This window comes from Gymnoscopelus braueri, assembly GCF_963280865.1.
Source record: "Gymnoscopelus braueri genome assembly, chromosome: 8".
Taxonomy (NCBI): domain Eukaryota; kingdom Metazoa; phylum Chordata; class Actinopteri; order Myctophiformes; family Myctophidae; genus Gymnoscopelus; species Gymnoscopelus braueri.
The window spans coordinates 46,684,196-46,697,912 of record NC_137609.1 but is presented as its reverse complement, the minus strand read 5'-3'; the positions used below and the strand labels follow the sequence as shown (position 1 = coordinate 46,697,912).

Here is a 13,717-nt window from a genome sequence, read left to right as displayed (position 1 = left end):
ACAACTGTAGCTTGTGATTATAGCTAAAGATAATGTTACTCACCATCTCATTCACTAGAACATCTAAGAGACATTTCCTCGCTAATGGGTCCCTGAGGGCCCCCGGAGGAGGACTACCAACACCTCTACACACCTTTAATGACAGGATGTCACAAAGACCTGAGGACCTCACAGAGAACCTGGCATGATGCAGAGACCCACTCAATCGGCCAGCAGTCGGTCTGTGCATGCCAGGTCTCATATTAAAGGGATAGTTCACCCCCAAAATGCCTTTTTTTCCCCGATCGATTAGTCACCCCATGGAGCAGTGTTGATTTTGACAGCAAATTTTGATTTAGTTTTAGTCGTAGTCTTTTGAATAAAATTCCATTTGGTTTTGGTCATATTTCAGTCATCTGATTTATTTTTTTTTGTGTCTAGTTTTAGACGACTAAATATCATAAGATTATAGTCGACTAAATCTACAGTTGATTTAGTCGACTAAAATGTATTTTGCCGGTGCCTTGATGGCGTCGTAATGGCTGATTTTATCATATATGATTTATTGGTTGCATGCTGAAAATAGCCGATCTACAAGCTCACAAACGCGCCGCGGCGCGACACGTTGTGAGCTTGTAGATCTGCTGGTTTCAGAGCGCAACACCCGAGCGCAACCAAACATAAAACGACTCGTCTTTTAGTTCTACTGGTCTGGATCTCTTCTACACTAGTCCCTCCGTAACATTTTTGTCTAGTTTTTATTTGTTTATCATAGCTTAGTCATCATAACTATGGAACTACCGCCATCTATCAGGGCTGCACCCTCGTTGGACATTTTTAAAAACAGATTAAAAACGCACCTGTTCTCCCAGGCCTTCTAAGTAGTACCCCCTGCCATGGAGAAATTGTTGGACACCAGTCTACGTGCTCCCACATTTTTCCTTTATGTTCCCTTAGCTACTTGCCCTTTTGCTATGGTTTTTGTATTATTGCTTTTTTGTATATATTGTTGATCTTGTTTTGTTTTTGTTTTGTGTATTTTTGCTTGCAGTTGTATGTATGTATTTGATGCTTTTTGTGTGGTTTTTAACCCTGATGTACAGCACTTTGGTCGGCCTTTGGTTGTTTTTAAATGTGCTTTATAAATAATATTGACTTGACTTGACTTGCGCTGGTCATCAAAGTATTGGCTTAGGAATATGTGACAAAAACAAAACTTGTATTCAAGTCTCCATGGGGTGACTAATCGATAGAAAAAAAGTTATATTTGGAGTGAACTATCCTTTTAAGGTTCTATTTGGTTCAGAATTATCAATCATTTAGCCAGTGGCTTAGCTACATTACATTACAGTCATTTAGCAGACGCTTTTATCCAAAGCGACTTACAATAAGTGCATTCAACATAGGTAGGGAACGAAACTACTAATCATCAGAAGTCTTAAGTGCATTTCCTGCAAAAACAAGCAACCAAGAGTATACCTAGCGCTAAGGTAAAAGTGCAATATATCAGCTACCTACTTTCTTAAACAGATGAGACAAAATGAGCACGAGCTAAACCAAATAAGTGTATCGACTAAACAAGATCCAATAAAACAATACAACAATAAAACTAAAGTGATATTGGTCAGTTCAGCCATCTAGAGTAACACTATCTAGGACACAGTAAAGTCCAGAGTAATATTCAACCCCTGGGAGGGGACATTTTTACTTGCATGGGCACATTTTTATACTCTCAAAGTAAAATGAACACTCACATTTGTGTATGCGTACTACAGGGCAAAGGCTGCATGCAGCCACACACCTTTGCTCTCAAGCCAACCCTCTCCAAGCTACTATTTTTAGCATTTGCTGAAAACGGTGGAATCTCAAGAGAGAGTGGAGTTTGGACGAAATACGTAATCGCTGGCACTATTGGCAATTATTTATTTATTTACTTGGCACTGAATGAATTGATCAATCAATCACATCACGCCGTGATGTGAAGAAAATGTGATTTCGTTTTTGAATATTTACGAAACATTTTAACAACACAAATCTTGTATGGGGGTCCCCTGCTGATGGGGGTCCCCTGCCGCAATTTTTTTTCCAGATGGGAGTCAGCGGCCATACAGTATACATATTGATTTGGGAATCCTTGACATGAACAAAGTTTGACAACCACTGTTGTATAGCACCTCCACCACCCCAAAGAACCAGAGCATTTTGTATGTTAACAGCATCACATATAGGGTTCTTCAGGAGCCTTAAGGGGTTTACCTGGTGTTAGGCCTAATAATAACAGAAATGAATCACAGGAATCGAAAATCGAAATCTCAGAGAGAGCGTCTCGAACGGGCAGCTCAGGGGAGAGAAACGGCCCGGCGATAAAAATAACACCAGTGGAAGAGAAATGAACAAAAGGGCTGATATCTCTCTCTCTCTCTCTTCTTGAATCAATATTTGCCCTGCTGGAATGATGGAGTGTTGATAGCGCCACGCCAATGCCCTTCACACAGCCCTCTCTCTCCACTGGGATAACCTCCCAGGACGCCACGGACCACAGGCCAAACCCCTCCACTCCACACTAAAAGACAGTCCGCAAAAGTCAAGCCATTGGTTTTTTGGACAATTTTTGGGACCAATTTTTATGTGGAATGTTAAATCATGTCAGTCTGTTATCATCTACTTGAGTCATTCTCAACCACTTAAAGCGGCACTATGTAACTTTGTTTATGAATAAAATGTAATTTTGTCCAATCTGTATGGTAGAGTATGTTAATACAATATAACTTCTACAATTGGGGTGGTTGTATTTAGTCTCCCTGCTCTTCTATTGAGACATTTAGATTGTGTCAAAGGTCATGTCTCACCTAGACACAGGATCTGACACCGATTTTGACCTGGTCTAAGATTAAATTTATTCCCTGAGCAAGCATTAGCTCAATGCTAAACATGTCAGCACTTGCGTAGGAAACCACAGGTTCAAATCCGGGGTAGAGGAGGAAAGTCACATAGCACAGCTTTAACCACTTGAACCCCAGCATCTTGTGGGGATACATTAGCCAAACATAGCCGATCTACAAGTTCACAACGTGTCACGTCACGTTGTTGTATGACAAATAGCAGAAATGGCTATTTTGGAATCATTTAAATATGTTGCATTTCTTTATATGTATTATTATTTTTTAAATCTTGAATTTCTTTTGAAGTATTTTTTGACAGGTTTTGCCTATAATGACTTGTCCAAAAGGAGGATGTCGGAAAGGCATTCTGAGATTGACAAAAACACACAGGTAATGACGGGTGATCACGAGCTGAATTTAAACCTGGGATATCCACACACTTCCTCTGTGTCTACTACTAGCATACAGTAGCGTTACAGTACAGTATGCTATGTACACAGACTGGTTGAGCCACCACAGCACTCTGCCATTATGTTTCTGAAGGGCTCTTTTGTCATGTTATCACATGTCGATAAAAAAGCTAAACAAAACAGTCTTTTGTCTATAGTTGCGCTGGGAGAAAAGGCCTTCCCGGGAGGTGTGGTGCGTGTTTTGTAATCATTATTTGAGCCGTGAAGCGCTGCACGAGACTGTCTGTGTGTATGTACAGTATGTACTGTGTGTCACTCAGTGCAAACATGTCCACCAGAGGGTGCAGAAAACTCCAAAGCAAACAAACCAGAGAGCTCAAATTAAAAGGCCATGAGTCATGCAGCTCAACTACACACCTTGTTTTTGACCTGTGAAAGATTAAGGGAAATATTTTCTGTTCCCCCAGGGGAAGGGTAATAGATTTCATGGCTTCAGCCAGCTGATTGCTACTCAGATGGCTATGATGAGCGCACAGTCAGTGGGGTACTATACCAATGTAATGCTTTGCTTGACAAAATATGTAAAAAAGCATCTTCTATATGTTGCCATACAGTAGCTTGGTTTGTGGTGGATAATTGTCAGGTAAACCCAAATAACAGAACAGTATTCGGCTGCTTCCGGTAGCGCAGGTGGAGGAAACGAGGTTCAAATCCTGCGTCTGCCGTTCTGGTGTGTCCTTGAGCAAGGCAATCACCTGTAATACCCAACATATGCTCAAAGGGCCGCCGTTCTAAGGCTGTGGGGGAGAATCCCACTCCATGCTCACAAGTCTGTTCTCAACCCATTCAATCCGGGAACGCATCTCTGTCATTTTAGATTTCTTTGGCTATTCAAAAATAGCAGCTTTGAGCTTGTAAATATGCTATTTTTGAAAAATCGTGAAAATGTGTCCAAATCTTTGAACGTATATTTTTTAAAGCGAACATTTGTAACTCACATCTTTGCCTCTGGGGGTCCCTGGAACAAAACATTTTACTAATGTTCGCTTAAAAATATATATATACAAAGATTTTCGAAAATGTTCAAGATTTTTCAAAAATAGCAGATATCTATGAGCTTGTAGATCTGCTATTTTTGAATAGCCAAATAAAAAAAAAATGACAGAGAAACAATGAGAAGAAGCCGTGTTGTAATTTTTCTGCATCTTTAGTTTTAGCACAATTAAACACGGGTGCTATTTGGACGCCTGTTTCAGAAACACGTTGGAGCACAATGTGCTCTTTGGACATGAACTCACCCTCCCTATAATCACAGTGTCCAACCCTGACTATAGACTAGCCTCTGATATGAGCCATTAACCACATTAACCCTATTTTGGGCTTGTCCTTATAGGCGGAAATTCTCAAAATAACCTATAGGCCTATATCGTTGCTGTTGGGCAGACACCTCTTATCTCCACGTTTTAACTTTCGTAAATTAAGGCCCTACTTGATCATACTACAGCGTCACACAAAAGTATCCAAAATAGCAGATCTACAAGCTCGAAACGCGGCGCGAAGCGACGCGTTTGGAGCTTGTAGATCTGCTATTTTAGCCATTTTGGAATTTTCATCCTGAAAACAGTAACAGTTTTGGATATGAGATTTCCACCCGACAGAGAAGATATGCTTAATCCATCCACATCATACGCTGGTGTTGCACAGTGAAAATAGCAGATCTACAAGCTCGTACCTTGTAGATCTGCTATTTACATGGTATGGCTGTGTTAGGTTGAAGTGGTTTAGCACCATGGACAGCAACATCGTCGTAAAGCACAACCCACCCACGTTTTAAAACCCTAACTGACAATATATTTTTAATATTAAGAGTTGTAGGTATTGGCTTTTTAATAAGACAAGCAATATCATTACATCCTAAGGGGGTAATCACGTTCTCTCTCTCTCTCTCTCTCTCTCTCTCTCTCTCACTCTCTCTCACTCTCTCCCTAAAGCAGTACTTAGCGATCTCCATTGTTGACACAGGAGTAGGCTAGTGAGGGCACGCCACACACACACACACACACACACACACACACACACACACACACACACAGATGCATTGTGGGCCGGTCTAAGATGATCCATTTTACACACTACATTACCACTCAGGATTCAGCCACTTAAACCCTATACTGTATTCACCCCCCCCCAGGGGGCTTTCCCTCTATATCAAAATCTCTTAAAATAGCCGATCTACAAGTTCACAACACACTGCAAAACGCGACGCTATTGTGAGCTTGATAGATCGGACGCTGTAGAGTTCATGTGTTCATGCCAGGGAAACTTAAAGGATATTTTCAAGCAGTGGTTCTCAAAGTATAGGGTCTATGCAGGGACCCTCGGGGGTTCCTTGAGGAGGTTCCAAATGGACCCTATTATTCTGCATTCACACTATAGCAGCTACAGAGATACAAGCTTCCTTTTCAATAGAAGCCAGCAGCGACGTGAAGACACAAAGATACGGCCGACGTTTGTAGCTGCTACAAAAAGCTAGAACAGCTACAAAGCTACACAAAAAGTTGAGCTGGTTTCAACTTACAAAGATACCAAGAGCAATTAGGCTCTTCAACTCAGATGACCAGCCGCTATATAGGCCTATGAACCGGACTAATGGTCTTAGGTTTAGTTTGAGCTATTTATGGGTCTATGTGCAATGACAAAGGATTATTATTATTCCCAGTGATACCTTTTTAATGATTTTGATGCTTATTCATAGCATTAAAGTAAATAAAGTATAAAGTATCTATCTATCTATCTATCTATCTATCTAGCTAGCTAGCTACAAATATGCTGTGTAGCTTTGTAGCTTTGTATATTTTGTATCTGCCAGTGTGAACACAGCATCACAGGCCTGTAACTCTGACAAGTGTACAAATGGAACCAAATGGACCTTTACGGGTCCATTTGGTTCCATTTGTACACTGTCAAGAGTTATGGGGGTCCTTTGAAATAACAAAAGTGAGAACCACTGCCATGTAAAGTGATCAGTTCAGTATGAAAACACATGAGATGCTTCTCTTACCTCTGTTCTTCCTCATGGCCGTCGCTGACGCGCTCCTTCACCTCCTGCTCCTTCTGCTCCTCCTCTTTCTCCTTCTCCTCCTCTTCCGCTTTGTCCCTGTCGTCCTCCTCCTCCTGCGTCTCCTCCTGGCCTAGTTCCTTGGCCTGCTGCTTCAATGTCTTCTCATACTCCTCAATCTGCTGCTTAAGTGCTTTAATTGTCATTTCTGACACGCACACACACACGCACGCACACACACACACACACACACACACACACACACGCACGCACACACATGCACACCCACACACACACACACACACACACGCGCGCACACACACACAAACACACACATCAGATTTTCAGTTGAAGGGAGACAACGTGTTGATGATACATTTCAGTTAATTGTTAATATTTAATATAGCGCACAGAAGCAACAATAGGAGAAATAGGTTCAAAGGAACAAAGAGAATAGGTCATTCCCTTTGTTCCTACATTTCCCATGATGCAGTTGGCAGGTAAGCATTGGGGACTGGCACACCCGTACGTACGGTCTATGGTCGCCATTACATCAAACGGATTCATGTTTTCTGAAGTCAAGATCACTCAATTTGGCCACAAACTAAGGACAATGGCATGGCCACTGAGGGAAGCGGCTAAAAAAACAGGAAGTAGGTGCTGTAGTTTTCACAACCTTAAGTGTAAACTTTTTAAACACAACTTTGACTGCGTTTCGGAAAGACACAGGAAAAAAGACACAGTGCTAATAGCACTATTACAATAATGAGACTATGGTGAAAATTGTGACATTTACCCTTTAAAATTCACCATATATGGATGGTTACCATCACGATGTAGAACAGATTTCCTTCATAGCAACATGGCAGCAGGCCGACAGCTCCAGCCTCAACATTGTGGTCGGGATTGTGAGTTCACACATTCTGTGGTCGGCTAAAACACTGATTTGTTTTGTCAGTTTTCCTGGTCGACCAGAAATGAAGTGAGAAAATGTGGGGAAAGCAACCTATGAGGGTGTTATTCAACGTGAAAATGGAACTAATCTAAATTCTAAATCCCCAAGTTCCAGGAGCCTCTATATTCACGTCTGTCCGTCTATCTTTCCTTCCGCAAATCTCGAGAATCGCTCATCCGATTGACTTCACACTTGGCAGGTGTGTCGCTGAGGACCCAGGGAAGCGGTGTCAAATGTGAAGTCGATCAGATGAGTGGTTTTCGAGAACACTTCATGGGCGCCAAGCAATCAGCCCGCTATTGAACGGCCGCTGCACTGATACAGCCATAATGTAAAACTTCTCAAACGTTTTCATTTCAATTACCCACAGTTTGATATGTATTAGGCCAGTGGTTCACAAACTGTTTTTGCTCGAGACACAAAAGAGACATTTTATGTCTCCCTGGGACCCAAACTAGTGAACATAGCGTTGCATCGCGATGCGCTGTGAGCTTGTAGATCAGCTAGTTTCACTATAGACTCCTTTAAAGAAAATATGTTTGAACTTTCTATTGAATTTTCTTACTTTTTGAAAATATTTTGATTAAAGAAAATGTTGTAGTAGAAGAAAAGGAGAAAAAAAATGATATTTACTCATGACCCATAAAAATGGGGCCGCGACCCACAAAGGGGTCCTGACCCACTGTTTCAGAAACAGTGCATTAGGCCACCGACCAGCCCTTTTTTTTTATTCTTTACCTCTATTTACCCAGGGGAGGTTGGCTGAGCAAAAACTGCTCTTTTTCAGCAATGCCCTGCTTCACATTCACACAAAGCTGACCCAGTACAACCACAGTCTTATACTGTTCCACTGGAGCAGTTTGGGGGGGGGGGTTCAGTGCCTTGCTCAAGGGCACTTCAGCTGTGTTGGGGGGGAGGGGTACCTGTAAGCTGTGGCCATTCACTTCCACAATCCCCACCCAGATGTGTCCCTGCCGGTCCGTGGAATCGAACCGGAGACCTTTCGGGTCACAAACGCGCTCCACGTAACGTTTAGGCCACCCGCTGCCCCCGTTTGATACAACTGTCTATATCTGGCACCCCAATCTATTCTACACTATAAACTCCTAACTCTGAGAGCGTACAAATGGAACCAAATGGACCCGTAAGGGTCCATTTGGTTCCGTTTGTACGCTCTCTGAGTTACAGAGCCGTAACTACTCAATGGATAGGCTGCCTTAGCGTGTCTGATATCTGGTCTAGAGGGGCGGGTTCAAAATCTCCGGAGAAAAATTCTGTGAGATCCCATTGGTTCACCGATCTGTCCGTCAGCCCCCGCCCCATGCCCCTCCTCCTCCCCAAATGTGCAGCATTGAGAGCCCTGACGTCACAACATTTGGAGCGACGCCCACTGCACTCTGGTTGGTTGGCGAAATGAAACACTTCCTATTCCAGGACATCAACAGTCTGGTCCAGGCTCTTATTTTTGAGCAAAACTAAAAAATAAAAGCCTGGCGATCGAGGCTACTCAATGGACCCCTGGTGGTCCCCGAAACCCACTTTGACAACGACCGGTATAAACAACCAACATAGAGTAATGAATAACAGATACAACCAAGTTACTTAATGTGAGATGCGTGCAAATATACAGTATATTACTGATTATAACAGTGACTGTTGCTTTGATTTGTATCAGGATAATGTCTACTGTATAACGAGTGCATTGCTGCTTGGCTATACTGTAGCAGTCTGCCCAGCTGGCAAAAGCAGCTTTGCTGGCTCGGTGCCATTAGGACGTGGGTGTTAATTCCTCCATTTTCTATAGCTTCTGTACATCACTTGGGTCAGAGCTCTGGTGGGCGTAATGCCCTGACACTTAATACTCCATTTATGCCTCATTTGCACATCTTATATGCATCTTTTTTTGTTGTGTGTTAGTTAGCATATAGTGTGTGTGTGTGTGCGTGTGCGTGTGCGTGTGCGTGTGCGTGTGCGCGTGCGTGTGCGTGTGTGTGGACAAATACAGCAAGCCCAAATAAGCAACTACACTTTAGAAACGCAAGCCTTTCCTGAAAAACAAGCCCAAAGTCGCTTATAATAAGCAGACAAGGCAACGCTGTTTAAACAGCATTGTGTGTGTGTTTCAGTTTTTCACTTCTCTGTCTGATTCAATGCTGCTGTCACCTTTGTAATGAGAAATAAAGTTACACCTGAAGAGGTGTGGAGCTTCACTACTCTCGCCGCTGTGTGTGTGTGTGTGTGTGTGTGCGTGCATGCGTGCGTGCGTACTTGTATTACTATACTTGTGAGGGCCAAATGTCCCCACAAGTATACAGTAGGTCCTCACAAGAGCAATGGCTGATTTATAGATTGCAAAAAAAATACAGCAAAAAAAACTGTAAAAATGACATTCCTAAAACGATGATGTCTTTACAAGTATAGTAATACAAACGTGTGTATGTGTTTGTGCGTGTGTCTGTGTGTGTGTGTGTGTGTGTGTGTGTGTGTGTGTGTGTGTGTGTGTGTGTGTGTGTGTGTGTGTGTGCGTGTGCGTGCGCGTGTGTCCATATCAGATACTTCCAACTCCCTAATAGCAAATCAGAGTATATTACTGACAGAAGGAAAGCTTGCACATTTCTTCTTCCTCTCCTCTCTCTCTCTCTATCTCTCTCGCTCTCTCTCTCTCTCTTCTATGGTGATTTAAACTGTAGCGATCGAGGCCTGACACATAATCAATGCCAACGAGTCCCCCGGGAGCCCTTTTCTCCCCTTAACTGTTAAATTGAACTTCAAACATTTAGGTTGCGGTGAATCGATAGAGGCCCCCCTGGCTGCTGGGAGATAGAGAGAGAGGGAGAGAGAGAGAGAGAGAGGTGGTAAGGAGGGGAGGGAGAGAGAAAATCAATGGCGAAATAAAATATTGCCGCTTTCTGAACTGAGTCAATTAGGGTCTTGGCGTGAAGGGGATTCCGGGGAGTACGAGGGCAGAACCCTCTGCTCTCTCCTCCTCACCCCCCCCCCCCCCACCCCACCCCGCCCCTCCCTCCTCCCTCCCCCTGCCTCCCTGACATCCTCCTTACAGTAAGGAGGAGAGATACTGATGTAGACACATCATATGAAAGAACCTGTCCAGGAAGTCTGGGTTCTCAGACAACGAAAAGAAAAAAGTATAGCGTTGTTTAATCCATTAAAGACCGGGAACACATCCGTGTCATTTTAAGATTTAGTTTGGCTATTCAAAAAATAGCAGATATACAAGCTCATAGCGCGGCACCGAGCTTTGTGCAAATCTTTGAATATATGTATATTTTTAAAGCGAACATTTTTAACTCCAATATTTGCCTCTGGGTTGGGGAACCTGGAACACAATATTTTGAGATGGGGGTCTGCGGCCAAATACATATAATTTTGGGGGTCCTTGTCATGAAAAAGTCATGATGCCATGATGTAACTCCAAAGGTGGACAAGAAATCCCAAATAATTTCTCCATTGATTAGAAATTGATAATTCAACATATGCTCCCCATTGACTTACATTGTGCGGTAAAACAGCTCTCAAAGTCACTCTCTTAGCACGTAAACGAACGCAAACAAAGTTGATTCAGACAATATAGAACATCACCAAACCCAGTACTGTTTTTTTTTTTAATAGAAATGTCAACTTCCTGCTGATTTTACTATTTGAAGATACGGATCCAGATCCGCGGATCCAGTCCGGGTTTTCCTCTTGTCCAACTTTGGAGTTTTTTTATTTTATTTCTTGCCCACCTTTGGAGTTACATCATGGCAAGGTAACTAACACAACTCAAACCTCTACCAAAGTGGTCTTGCCCTTTAACTCATTCAAACCGGGAACGCATCTGTTACCACTTTATCCATATTTTATACTTTGGCTATTAAAACATATTTTAAATATATATATTTGAATATATATATGTTTTTAAAGGGAACATTTTTGACTCAAATATTTGCTTCTGGCAGTCCCTGGAAGAGCATATCTTGAGATGGGGGTCGGCAACCAAATACATATAATTTTGGGGGTCCTTGACATGAAAAAGTTGATATCACTGATATTATAGGTATAGCAACCTACGTTTTTCAGAAAACTGTTAGGATTTAGAAGACATTTGTAGAATCGGAACCTCAGGTCTAAATGGGTCTTTCTCGTGAAGAGGAAACTCAAATATTGTAAACTAAAGGGATCACATTTTTGATGGGCACAAGTGCCAAGTGGTGTAGACTACAGTATAGTGTGACAGAATGATTTCTCTATTGAAGCTGTTCAGAATCCCCTTTCATAGAAAAAAAACGAAACAAAATCTTTCCATAACTGTGTCACCAAGGCTGTCACTATAAGGCTAATCTGCACTTCATTGTAAACCATTGTACGAACAATCTTATATGCAGCTTAAAAAGTTTCCATTGCCATCCATATGCGGAGAATTTCCATGTCCCCCTGGATGTTTGATCAATTTAAATAAAATTAAACTACCGTGTAACAGAAGAACTGACTTTGTGCAGATGTATGGGTTTGATTTGACAGCAGCTACCAGATGTTAAACAGTGTATGTGCTGTATGGGTTTGGTTTGATACCACACTAACAGAGGTTAAACAGTGTATGTCTGGGTTTGGTTTGACACCATACTGACAGAGGTTAACAGTGTATTATATGGGTTTGGTTTGATAGATAGGCTACCATACTAACAGAGGTTAAACAGTGTATTATATGGGTTTGGTTTTGACACCATACTAACAGAGGTTAAACAGTGTGTGTATGGGTTTGGTTTGACTCGATACTAACAGAGGTTAAACAGTATTATCAGGGGCGGATTAACCCTTCGTGGTGCCCGGTGCTTGGACCCGGTTCGGTGCCCCCCGGGAGCGTTTTGTCAACGGGGGGGGGGGGGGGGGATACTGCGCGGAGCCCTGCTTCAAAATTTTTCCGTGTTTCGACGTTTTTTCTTTTTCTTCACAGAGGTTAAACAGCATGTATGGGTTTGGTATGACACCATACTAACAGAGGCTAAACAGTGTGTGTATGGGTTTGGTTTGACACCATACTAACAGAGGCTAAACAGCGTGTGTATGGGTTTGGTTTGATAGATAGTCTACCATAACAGAGGTTAAACAGTGTATTATATGGGTTTGGTTTGACATCATACTAAAAGAGGCTAAACAGTGTATGTATGGGTTTGGTTTGACTCGATACTAACAGAGGTTAAACAGTATTATATGGGTTTGGTTTGACACCATACTAACAGAGGTTAAACAGTGTGTGTATGGGTTTGGTTTGACACCATACTAACAGAGGTTAAACAGTGTATGTATGGGTTTGGTTTGACACCATACTAACAGAGGCTAAACAGTATTATATGGGTTTGGTTTTGACACCATACTAACAGAGGTTAAACAGTGTATTATATGGGTTTGGTTTTGACACCATACTGACAGAGACTGAACAGTGAACAGCAGAAAAACAACTGGTACCGTGGCTGTGAAGCTGGGCTTTGTCCTGTGTGCAGGCCTCCAGGGCCTGCCGGAGGTTCTGGTTATCCGTCTCCACGTCGTGCATCTTCTGCGCTGTCAGCTGGAGCTGCTGGTGCGCCTCCAACACCGGCATGGGGTCTGTGGGGAGAAGAGAGACAACGCTACATTAACCACTTGAAACCCCCATGCAGCATGCTGTTTCTGGGGGGATTCTGGGGGGAGCGTTCGCCAAAAATAGATGAATCTACAAGCTCGAGCGTTTTGAGCTTGTAGATCGGCTATTTTTTGGTGATATACTGTCGGGCCTATCAGTGGTTCTCAAAGTGGGGTCCGGGGTCCCCAGCAAAATGTGTTAACTTATTACAGCATCGCAATCATTTTAACCACTTTATTTATTATATTTATGTTGGCTATTCAAAAATAGCAGATATCGTTGCTGTCCAGCAGAAACCAGCTAACTCCAGTTTGACGCTTTTGCATTTTTTTCTATAAATCAGGGCTATTGAACACCCTTTATGTCTCTGTGTTGGTAAAATAAATATTGAACGAATGAAAAGCATTAAATAGCTGCTAAACAGCTAACTCCACTAGCTGGTTTAGCTGACTCAAGGCTCCACCCCCTTTTGACCTCCAACCTCATTGTGAGCTTGGAGGTCCATTCAGCTGTTCTTATTAATGATGAACAAAACCTCCTAAATCCACTTTTTTTCATTTCCTGAAAAATGAACATTTTGGAGTTAGCTGGTTCCTGCCGGACAGCAGAGATATACAAGCTCAATGCGAGCTTGTACATCTGCTATGTTTGAATATTTTTTGATTTTGAATAATCTTTGCATTTTTGGGCGGTGAAACCGCCCCTATATGTGAGGTTTGGACATCGACATTCGATTGCACCCCCCCAACCCTGCGCTGTGATTGGCCACCATTGTACCCCCCTAACCGTGCACCGTGATTGGCCAATCACAGT

At 42.5% G+C, this 13,717-nt stretch overlaps 2 protein-coding genes across 6 annotated transcripts in view; one reads left to right on the top strand and one right to left on the bottom strand.

Annotated features, from left to right (window-relative positions):
* The window catches only part of cux1a (cut-like homeobox 1a), a 281,900-nt gene that overhangs the window by 91,196 nt on the left and 176,987 nt on the right, over positions 1–13,717 (bottom strand). For all 5 annotated transcript variants that reach the window (XM_080434636.1, XM_080434637.1, XM_080434640.1 and 2 more), the window contains exons 5-6: positions 12,751–12,888; positions 6,333–6,537 (exon numbers count right to left, since the gene is read on the bottom strand). In XM_080434636.1, the coding sequence (XP_080290762.1) occupies positions 6,333–6,537; positions 12,751–12,888 (343 nt within the window). The remainder of the gene's footprint in view (positions 1–6,332; positions 6,538–12,750; positions 12,889–13,717) is intronic.
* Positions 1–13,717, top strand: part of gemin5 (gem (nuclear organelle) associated protein 5) — an 851,612-nt gene that overhangs the window by 749,006 nt on the left and 88,889 nt on the right. The window lies entirely within an intron of this gene.